General features: G+C 36.7%; 1 protein-coding gene across 1 annotated transcript in view; it reads right to left on the reverse strand.

The window, feature by feature from the left end:
* Positions 1-3,355: 3,355 nt before the first annotated feature.
* LOC125659228 (protein SERAC1-like) overlaps positions 3,356-12,169 on the reverse strand; it is a 43,337-nt gene continuing 34,523 nt past the window's right edge. The window contains exons 13-16 of the mRNA XM_048890834.2: positions 8,875-8,972; positions 7,287-7,469; positions 6,883-7,029; positions 3,356-3,855 (exon numbers count right to left, since the gene is read on the reverse strand). Coding sequence (XP_048746791.2) covers positions 3,683-3,855; positions 6,883-7,029; positions 7,287-7,469; positions 8,875-8,972 — 601 coding nt within the window. The 3' untranslated portion in view covers positions 3,356-3,682. The remainder of the gene's footprint in view (positions 3,856-6,882; positions 7,030-7,286; positions 7,470-8,874; positions 8,973-12,169) is intronic.

Raw genomic sequence — 12,169 nt, forward strand, 5'->3', positions numbered from 1 at the left:
AATGTCTTTGTAGTGATCAAATATTTCTGTAAAAACGATAAATTTTCTGTTATCATACATGTAAGAGGTGTTTGTATTAGTAATTGCTGTCCAGATCTTAAATCACATTAATATGTAAAAGCAAATTTAAATGTTGTTGGACATTTCAATAAGGACTATTGAGGGGGAAAATTCTCATTCATTTAAATGCATATAATGAATATATATTGTCCTGATAAAAAAAGTAAAAGTAAACAATTTCTACAACAATATCAGGATATAAACAAGAGGCCCATGGGCCACATCACTCACCTAAGCCACCTTGGCCCTGACATTGTTCAAGGTCGATCAACACCAAAGTATAACAAGGTCTTGCCATAAAGAATCTATATACAAAATATGAAAGCGCTACCTTAAATAGTTCAAGAGATATTAATTACATGTATGTCATTTTTTTTTTAAAAAAGGTCAAATTCCAAGGTCATAAGATTAAACACCATTGTGTCACAATCTTTCAGAAAACTTTTCTGGACCAGCGGTTTTTGAGAAGAAAATTTTCCCTATATATTCATATGTAAAACTTTGATCCCCTATTGTGGCCCCATCCTATCGCCATGGACCATGATTTTAACAAACATGAATCTGCACTATGTTAGGAAGCGTTCATGTAAATTTCAAGTTTTCTGCCTCAGTGGTTCTTAAGAAGAGGATTTTCAAATGACCCCACACTATTTTTGCATTTTTGTGATTATCTCTGAAAGAGGATAGCCCTTCATTTGAACAAACTTGAATTCCCTTCACCTAGGGATCCTTAGAGCAAAGTTTGGTTGAAATTGGCCTGCTGGTTCTGGAGAAGACTCTAAATATTTGTCAGTGTATCCCATTGAAGGAAGGCACTGTCCTCCATTTGTACAAACTTGAATCCCCTTCACCCAAGGACACTTTCTGCCAAGTTTGGTTCCAGAGAAGAAGTCAAAAATGTGAAAAGTTTACAAACAGACCAGATGGATGACGGAGAATGGGGGATTAAAAAAGCTCACTTAAGCTTTCAGCTCGGTGAGCTGAAAATTGTATTTCATTTTGAAAATACGTGAGGGTATGAACAGCCATGCTTCATGCCAGCATACTTTTCATGAAGCACTAACATGTTACATGTACATGAAGTATGCTGGGATACAGCATCATAGTTCATGCCCACATGTATTTTCAAAAATATTTATTTATTAAATATTTACATCAACTCTGTTTTCCCTTAATATTCTCATTAACTGAAAATGAAGGTTCATATTTCATAAACTTTCAACTTTTGAAATAGACTAATCACTGAATACATTTGACCTAAAAAGTACATCACAGGTTTATCAATAAAATTCAATTAATTAAGATGAATAAAATGTAAATAAAAGAAATGACCTCAAGCCTCTTCCCACGGGCATATATTTCATGGACGGCTAACATGCTCCATTCAAAATGCCAGTGTAGAGAGGTACCTGCATATCATCTTATATACTTTCCAAAACTGGAAGACATTTTTCTTTAAAATAGTGTCCACAATTCATATATACTTGGAAATTATATACAATGTACATCTTAATCATTTTTTGGTTTAAAATCTTGTTTCTCATCACCATATCCAAAAGCAAGTGGAAAAATCGAAGGCGCTTAGAAAGATAAACTAAAGAGTTGTTCCATAAAGGTATAATAAATGGTGAAATAAAAGGTAAAAAGGCATGTAATAAAGAGCACATTCCTGTGTTCATATCAGTGATGTAAAAATCTTGAATTATATAACAAACATAACATAAAACAAAATATGTTTCTACTACATGTATAATGTAACTGTATACATGGATGTTGATATTTTCATTCCAATATTATGCATTTTTAGGAGACTACATGTTTCACAATTATAATGAGAGTGAATGGTAATAGTTATTAAGCATAAATCTATACAACTGTAACCAACCATTGACAATAAAAACATTGAAATAAAGAACATGACATGAAGAGACATTTCTTCTTACCATAAAAAGCTATATATACATGTATTTACAACACAAACATGTTATATGATAAAATATAAACACCAAGAGCAAAATATCTACTGATGTTTATGTTGTAGGGGATAGAGAAATATCTACTGATGTTTGTGTTGTGGGGGGGGGGGGGGGGGGGGGGGATAGAAAAATATCTACTGATGTTTATGTTGGGGGAGGGTGCGTGTGTTAAAGGTTAGAGAAATATCTACTGATGTTTGTGTTGTAGGGGATAGAGAAATATCTATTGATGTTTGTGTTGTCTTGTGTGTGTGTGTGTGTGGGGGGGGGGGGGGGGGGGATAGAGAAATATCTACTGATGTTTATGTTGTGGGGGGGGGGGGATAGAGAAATATCTACTGATGTTTGTGTTGTGGGGGGGGGGGGGGGGTAGAGAAACATCTACTGATGTTTATGTTGTGGGGGGGGGATAGATAAATATCTACTGATGTTTGTGTTGTAGGGGATAGAGAAATATCTACTGATGTTTGTGTTGTAGGGGATAGAGAATTATCTACTGATGTTTGTGTTGTGGGGGGTAGAGAAATATCTACTGATGTTTGTGTTGTGGGGGGGGGGGGGGGTGTTAGAGGTTAGAGAAATATCTACTGATGTTTGTGTTGTGGGGGGTAGAGAAATATCTACTGATGTTTGTGTTGTGTTGTGGGGGGGGGGGGGGGGGGGGGGGGTTAGAGGTTAGAGAAATATCTACTGATGTTTGTGTTGTGGGGGGTAGAGAAATATCTACTGATGTTTGTGTTGGGGGGGGGGGAATAGAGAAATATCTACTGATGTTTGTGTTGGGGGGGATAGAGAAATATCTACTGAAGTTTGTGTTGTGGGGATAGGGAATTATCTACTGATGTTTGTGTTGTGTTGTGGGGGGGGGGGGGGGGGGGGGGGGGGATGTGTGTAAAATATTCTACTGGTGTTTGTGTTGTGGGGGGGGGGGGGGGTGTACTCTACTGATGTTTGTGTTGTGGGGGTGATAGAGAAATATCTACTGATGTTTGTGTTGTGGGGGATAGAGAAATATCTACTGATGTTTGTGTTGTGGGGGATAGAGAAATATCTACTGATGTTTGTGTTGTGTTGTGTTGTGGGGGGGGGGGGGGGTGATAGAGAAATACTCTACTGATGTTTGTGTACAAACAGATAATTCAGCCTTCCTGTCAGTGACTAGACTAAATGCAATAGCTAGATTCATTGTCTGAATCTTTCATCATAAATTCAGCACCTTGTGCTAAGCACTGTTTTTGGTAAGATTTCCTGCATAGTTTGCTATATGTCAATATCATGTTTTCATGGTGCCCCACCTCTTAGTTTTTGTAACCCAAATATTTCCAAACTATTGATTTCTTGCTTACTGGATGATCAAAGAGAAAATTCCTACTGGAACTGGAAAATCTCCAGAATACACACAGGTTAATAAATTTTGGAAAATCGATTACTGAATATAATAATCGATTATCGCTAAGAATAAAAAAATCAACTGATTTTCGATTATAATTAATCAATGGAACAACACTAGTGTGCTGATACACAAATTACAAGGTCACTGATATAAAGTCTTGCAAAATATCAATTTATTTACATTATGCAAATTAGTCCCATGCTTCTGTTGCTTTATAGACATACAGCTCCTCTTATTGATCAGCCAAAACTTATCACCTACGTACTGCAGCATTTCCTGCCTTCATGATGCGAGTTAACGGATCTAACAGTATGCAGTGTTTGATGAATTTCACAGTGAGTAAATAAAGCTCGGAATTTCGGTCCCAGGGCTTACACACATTCAGATGAGTTGTTGACAGTGGATGAAACTCCCCTATGCCTGGATCTGTATAAAAAAATATATGTTATTAAATTTATCCTTGAAAGTCAGTAGCTTACTTCAGTGTATACTCAACATCTAACTCACACTGCATTAAGTACTTGCTACAAAAATTGAAAAAGACTTTTCACAGCCAAACTATAAAATCATGCAGTAATTATCTAAGTATGCTTAAATAATAACCTTAATTTGGTTATGTTTGCTGTAGATATTTTTTAGTAAATGCATGCATTTATCATTGTCTTTCAGTAGTAAAGTAATGAATTAAAAAAAACAAGAGTTCCACAGGCCTTATCGGTCATCTGAGTACTAGTGAAAAAGTATCACTTCTCCTAATTTAAGGGCTATGAAATCAAGAAAAAATTTCCTTTTCTGAATATCTAAGCTAAATTCTAATGTTCAGCAACAATATAAAACAAGATGTGCTCTTAAAACTTCACTGCCCTCAAAAGTGCATACACTGATGAAAGGCATTACATAATATAATAGGTGTATTAACATTAAAACATCAAAAGATATGACTATTTTGGACCAATATCTTAAAGTCAAAACCCTAGGTTGTGAAATTCACCATTTTTTTGTACATCCTTTTCTGCTATTCCTAAGTATGCATTTAGATTTTAAACAGTATCAACAAACTTACACATAAATACCATATACATGTATTAAGTTAGGCCCCACCCTAGGGTCAGAACCCCTACTCTGGGGATCATCAAATTTACAATTTTGGTAAAAGACTATGTGCTCTTTTCTAAATATTCATTTAGTTTCAATTTTGTATCAATAACACTAAAGAAGATGTTATTTAAGTGTTTTACACATAGACACTATATCGTAAGTTTGGCCCTGCCCTGGAGTCAGAACCCCTACCCTGAGGATCATAAAATTTATAATTTTGGTAGAGGCCTTCATTCTCTACATCACTATGCATTTAGTTTTTCTTAAACATGTGTGGTTCTAAAGAAGATCTTAGAAAATTGGTCAATTTTGGGCAGTTTTTGCCCCACCCCTAAGGCCCCAGGGGTGCAGGAATCCTGAAATTCACAATTTATGTCCCCCTTGTTCCAAAAATGTTTCATACCAAATTTGAAAAGAATTGGAATGATAGTTATCAAGAAGAAGTTTAAAATGTCTATTGTTCACACATTTCATAACTGACCATTTTGGCCCCACCCTGATACCAAAACTCCTACCCCTGGGATTATCAAATTGACAATTTAGGTGAAGTACTATCTGTTCTTTCTAATTATCTATTTAGTTTTAATTTAGTATCAATAGCAATAATGAAGATGTTATACAAAAATTAATGATTTTACAGTAAACCTTCTTAAAATTTGCATATGTATTGGGTAATGTTCATGTTTAAATGGAAATCTCTCCACATGAAATGTCAACTTTCTAAACCACTGCATGGATTTAAATTCCCTTATAAAAAGAGGAATAACAAACCAGAGAAAGAACTTGATTCACAAACCCCAAAATATGGCCCTTAAAATATATAAATTTTAAAATAAAATCAAATGTTGAATAGGAGTATTGGTGTCATAAATACATATCAGAATCCAGGGTTTAAAAAAAATTGTTAGATTTTAAAAATAGGAGCACAACTAAAGCTATATACGTATACATATTACTAGAACCGGATATGGTACCGTATTTTTGCCATTTTTTCATGTATGAAAAGTGGAAGATATGTACACAATATTTTGAACGCATATATGTTTTTAAAACAACATTTTTTGTTTAGTAATAAAAAATAATAATGCAGTTTTAGCAGAAAGTAATCAGAAAACAAGAGATGTTTGTAAAACACATATGCCCCCCATGGTGCAAAATTGAAAAGGGTTATACACACACATAATTTAATTGAGAGTAGTATCATTAATTCAAAATATTGAGGAGACAATATCTTCCATAATGTCAAGTGTGGATTGACCATGTGACCTAAACATCAATAGGGGTCATCAACTCCTGAAGATGTACCAGTGTACCAAGTTTGATGTCTGTCAAGAAAAGGGTTCTCAAGATATTGAACGGACAGTATATTCCTATGTCCAGTTTGACTCTTGACCTTTGACCATGTGACCTCAAAATCATTAGTAGTCATCTTCTCCTGAAGATGTAACAGTGTACCAAGTTCGATGTCTGTCAAGCAAAGGGTTCTCAAGATATTGAGCGGACAGTATATTCCTATGTCCAGTTTGACCCTTAACCTTTGACCATGTGACCTCAAAATCATTAGGGGTCATCTTCTCCTGAAGATGTAACAGTGTACCAAGTTCGATGTCTGTCAAGAAAAGGGTTCTCAAGATATTGAGTGGACAGTATATTCCCATGTCCAGTTTGACCCTTGACCTTTGACCATGTGACCTCAAAATCAATAGGGGTCATCTTCTTTTAAAAATATACCAGTGTACCAAGTTTGATGTCTGTCAAGCAAAGGATTCTCGAGACATTGAGAGGTCAATATATTCCTATGTCCAGTTTGACCCTTGACCTTTGACTATGTGACCTCAAAATCAATAGGGGTCATCTACTCCTTTTAAGATGTACCAGTGTACCAAGTCTGATGTCTGTCAAGCAAAGGGTTCTCAAGATATTGAGCGGACAGTATATTCCTATGTCCAGAGTAGATTGACCCTTGACCTTTAACCTTTTGACCTGAAAAACAATAGGGGTCCTCTTCTTTTCATAACCAACCCACATATGAAATATCATTACGATCAAGTGAATGGTTCTCAAGATATTGAGTGGACAACATGTGGTCTACAGACCGACCGACCGACAGGTGCAAACCAATATGCCTCTCTTCTTTGAAGGGGGGGGGGGGGGGTATAAAAATTTAAAATCCATACTGATTCAAACCCACTATCTACAGATCAACAGTTGACACACTTTAAAACAGACTGAGCTACCCAGCTAGTCAATCAAATTTAAAAGTAATATACACAATGTACAAATATTGCTGATATCTATATTTTCATTATGTTTTAAAAGTCATTACAATGTGGTATTCCTTCTCAAACAACCTACCACTGGATTCTGGTGGGACTATGAAGACTTTGATTCTTTTGTATCCGACAGGCTGTTTCACTGTCTCACCAAAACTAAGGACCTTGATTCTGTTTTCTGACACAATCTGCTTGAAGTTATTGTGTAATGTTCTTAAAGCCAAAGAATCTACAAATAAAGTACAACAGTTACTGCATACTGGGACAAGTCCTCAAATCAAATACATGTATTGATAAACGTTTACAATTATTACACATATTTATTGTGAAAGTTAAAAGTATATATGTATGTTCCAATTCAAAATATTTGTTGACACTTCTTTGAGGGATTGGCGACATTATAAAACTGGTTGAAAAAAATCAGTATAAACACTTGGTACATTCAACTGAAATTTCCAGGTATGCTTTTCCTTTTCAGTGTGTTACCTTGACCGAGTTCTTGTACTTCTACGGTCGGGGAGAAGATACGACTGCCTCGGTTTGAGATGTTTGCGAGGGCAGAGCCCCTGTGAGGCGTGCTGTAGAAGATGATCCCTGACGTGTTACGTACAATGTCTGAACAATCAGACCTTAAGTTATTCTGATGTAACAGTTCCTTCACTAGTAGACCTGTAATAAAAACATGGCACATGACATGATCACACCAGGAAAAGTTTCCTTGTAATATGTCGGGTACATATTTTGACGGGGTTTCATGTTACATTTTTTCTGCTTGGACATGCTAGCGAGACCACAAAATCAACCTATCAATAAATATGGTTAAGAGAAAAGAATAAAGTACAGCTGTGAATGAATTTATACTCCATTATAATTGTGTTTTAGGCAAAAGCACAAAATACTGAAGGAATTTTTTTCAATGAGTTTGAAAGGTTATTTTTTAAATTGGTACAAGCTTTAAACAACAATTCTGTATTTTCAAACACGGGGCATCACACGAGTATCAAACAAAAGATTTAACAAAGTCTGATATACCGCAAACCTCCTATTTTTGCAATCAGAGTGATTTCCACTAATACTAGAATAATCTGTCTCCTAGGCGTCTGAGAGTAAAAATTTCTATAGAGAGATTTGGTGTCACCCCAAGACCCCATGGAAATAGTGACCACAAAACTCTAAATTTTTGTTCCTTTTGACTGATATTATTTTATTATACATTACTCCAGTATCAAATATGAAATCTGCTACTGGGTATATCGTTTTCAGATCACTGTGTCAATTAGGTGACCTATTGCAATGTGTATTTTGTCAGTCTTCGTCTGTCATTCGTTTTGAGACGTTTAAAAATTGGAACATAAATAACTTCTTTTCATATGCTACAGTCAATTTTCACAACATTTGCCATTTTTCATTGACTGCCCAAACTTGAATGGAAAATGATTTTGAGATGTATACTACCAGGCAAGCTACAGATGCTGCATGTGACCCACATTTTCTGGAAGTGTCAGGCCTGACCAAACCAATCTTCTGGAAGAGTGACCCCATCAGGTCAGTGTCCGTCCTAATCTGGTCAAACTTCTAAAGAGTGACCACACTTGTGTCAGTGTTGGCCCTTCTAGAAGAGTGACCACATCAGTGTCAGTCCCTACCAGACCAATCTTCTGGAAGAGTGACCTTATCATGTCAATGTCGGTCCTAATCAGACCAAACTTGTGTCAGCTGTTGATGTATTTGGGAATCTGATGCATGCTATCAATGACTTGTCAATATTGGGCATTACAGTCTCTATGTAAGTCTACAAGTAAAGATCAGGACATTGAAGAAACTCTACTGAACAATAAATATTAACCTGATCAAAACTATAAACATTTTGCAGGGATTCTTTTAGTATCTGAAAGTTTGTTTTGATGATGAAATTTAATACTGCAACTTCAGTGATGAAATAATTTAATGAAGACATCTTAATTGCTACATTTTTCTGTTATAGGTAGTGGTGAGCTGTTTTACCTTTGAATTATACTCGGTCTGCATGATTATAATGGGGTACGATTTACCAAATATAAAAAGCATGTTCTACCTCCCATTGAATGTGTGACCCAGATTATGGGCCTCGAACCAACTCCTGCTGCTTTCAACTTCTCCTGAAGCTCTGCCGCTCTCCTCAGTAAAGATCGCCTGAAAAGGTGAAAGTAAGGATATTCTTTCACATCTATTCAAAACAAAACGCGTAGACCAAAGAGTTACCACACAACACAGTCATTGACTGTCTTCATACACGTCGCTACACACTTTGTGCATCATTCATTCAACGATTCTGTAGCAGTCAACGTATTACTGGTCTTTCTATAGGTCGTTCTCCAACACTGTCCACCAAATACCACAGAACACTATATAATACACGTAAATGTACTAGTTGTGAGCATTTGCTCGAGCCAAGCCACCGCCGTGGTGGTCTAGAGGTTAGAGTGTTTGCATCGCATGCTGAAGGCCAGGGTTCGAATCCCGGCCATGACAGACCTAAGTCAATAATACAGGTAGTGACATTTCTATTGCCAAACGCTCGTCATCAGGTGTGAATGTCACGGGTCCTCGTAGATGACTTTAAAAACGGATGTCCCGTGTCACAGTAGGTATGGCACGCTAAAGAACCCTCTCTGCTCAATGGCCATAAGCACTGAGCAAAGGCCTAAATTTGAAGCCCTTCACCAGTCTTGGTGATGTCTCCATATGAGTGAAAATTCTTGAGTGAGACGTTAAACAAGATACAATCAATCAACCTGCTCGAGTACACAGCTGGTCATCAATAATTACACAGTAACAGTCGTAGATTTTACGTATTCACTGTATACACTGAAAACTTGAATATGTCGGGTATACTGTGCAATACAAATAAAACTGGTTAAACACATTTTTTTATAAACTCACAAAATTTCTTAACGTAAACAAAAAAAATCGCTAAAACGCATCAAAGATGCATATGGCCGAGTTGCAGTTTGGAAAATTATACACGCTTACATTCACGAAGTAAAAACATGCACGTATTTAATATAGTTTATAAGTATGAAGCTTTGAATGGCCGCAATAGGTATTTAGTGTGATAATGACCTTGACCTTTGGATTTCAAAAGCAACATGAATCTTGAATGTCATCAGGTAAACATGCACCAGCAAGTACATGTATAAAAGTTAGAGGCAAGGTCAAATTTATAGTATATAGTGAAAAAAGAGACCTTGACCTTTGGACCTCAAAATAAATAGGAACCTTCCTCCTTTGGATGTGATCATGTTATGTAAGTTTCACAAAGATGCCCCGAGTTGTATGAAAGTTAGCGACCGGACAAGCTAATTGCGGACGCCGCCCGCCTGCCCGCCCGACTGGACACCCATCCTTCGCCAATTTAAAAGCCGAGATTTGCTACGCAACTTGGCTAATAAGCAGTTCACACACACTACTGTCAAAATGCTCAAAATTGTTCCTTTCACTTTCCACAAAGGAACACCATCCAAACACCCGTACTGCATACAATGCAGGCCCAGTAAACCACACAGGTAAAACTCTTGACCACACAGGTCTTTCATTTTCACACATTGGAAGGACACACCTTCACACTTCCAGGGCCTGGTCAGAACTAACACTTTTAAAAGCACTCACACCGGTCTGACAGCCGTGACCAGCTATTCGTAACGACTATATGGTGAGAACAAACTATGGAATACCATAACAAGCATAATGAAATAAACTCAAATTGTGGTTCTTGAGAAGATTTTACAAGATTTTCCCATTATGATTGTATGTAAAACTTTGATCCCCTATTGTGGCCCCATCCCACCCCTGGGGGGTCATACAAACTTGAATCTGCATTATGTCAGGAAGCTTTCATGTAAATCTGCACTTTCCTGGTTCAGTGGTTCTTGAGAAGAAGATTATCCCTATATACTTGTATGCAAAAATGTGATCACCTATTGTGGCCCCACCCTAACCCCGAGGGTCATGATTTTAACAAAATTGAATCTGCACTATGTCAGGCAGCTTTCATGTAAATTTCAGCTCTTCTGGTCCATTGGCTCTTGAGAAGATTTTTAAATGACTGCACCCTATTTTTGTGATGATCTCTACTTTGAACGGGCATGACCCTTCATTTGAACAAACTTGAAAGCTCTTCACCCAAGGATGCTTTTTGCTAAGTTTGGTTGAAATTGGCCCAGTGTTTCTGGACAAGAAGTCGAAAATGTCAAAAGTTTACAGACAGACAGACGGATAGATGACATACAACAGGCAATCATAAAAGCTCACTTGAGCTTTCAGCTCAGGTGAGCTAAAAATACAGAAGCTTGCTATATACAAGTGTTGACTGACAGACAGACAAACAGACTTCATGGATACAATAAGGCTCCCATTTATTTGATACAGGTCCCAAATTAGAAATTTCTATTTAAAATTCTTTCCAGCAATATTCATTTCAAACTCGTTAGACATTCACCAGGGCTGTTTTGTCTTTACTTTAGTTGGTTTATTTGTTCATTAAATTAGCAGGATTTTGCAAAACGTATATCAAGGATTTTATAAAATGATAGGAGGCCAATATCAGACAAAGAAGGTTTCATATTTAAACATCACATGATGGTATCTCTAATCACGTGTTTTCCATGTGTGAGGGTCATTAAATATATTAAAGGGTTTTTACCACAATTTTTATTGTTTGTAAAGTTATATGAAAATGTGTTGTTTTGAATCGTGCTATTATTAATTTTTCGATATAAAGCGTGCTTTAGTGATTATTTTGTATCGAAAGTGCAAAAAGCCAGATATGCATATTCTCGTTAGAGATTTTCGAGCCATTAATATGTGACGTCATACGTGTCAATCGCAGTGAAGCGAGCAAGCATGAAAACATTAAACAAGTTGCGAACAGCACATACAGCAGGCTATTGATACAAAATGGAAAGATTCAACAGTTACAAGTCCCATTATATTGTGATGTACAGTATATAGCTGTAATAATCAGCACAAACCATCTTCAATGATGAACTTACATATTGCATTCTAAACCATTTAATTCATGATATCGACATTTCTGTTTACAAATTAATAGGCTCGTTGTCCTTCAGACTGGACATAATCAGAGACTGCCTTCAGTTTGAGAACTCTTATACAAGTCGCCACGGGTCTGGCAACCACAGAAATTTCTATATATATATATATATGCACCTTTGATTTTCATATGCAACAATATATTGCCCCCCCCCCCCCCCCCCCCCCCCCCCCCCCCCCCCCGATTAAAATAGTAAGAAAATGAAAAAGTGGAAAAAATCCTGAAACACGGCGGCTTTATATTTTTAAGAAAAAAGATGGTGCGTGCCAACGTAGTGAAA

The sequence above is a fragment of the Ostrea edulis genome, chromosome 9 (genome assembly GCF_947568905.1).
Source record: "Ostrea edulis chromosome 9, xbOstEdul1.1, whole genome shotgun sequence".
NCBI lineage: Eukaryota > Metazoa > Mollusca > Bivalvia > Ostreida > Ostreidae > Ostrea > Ostrea edulis.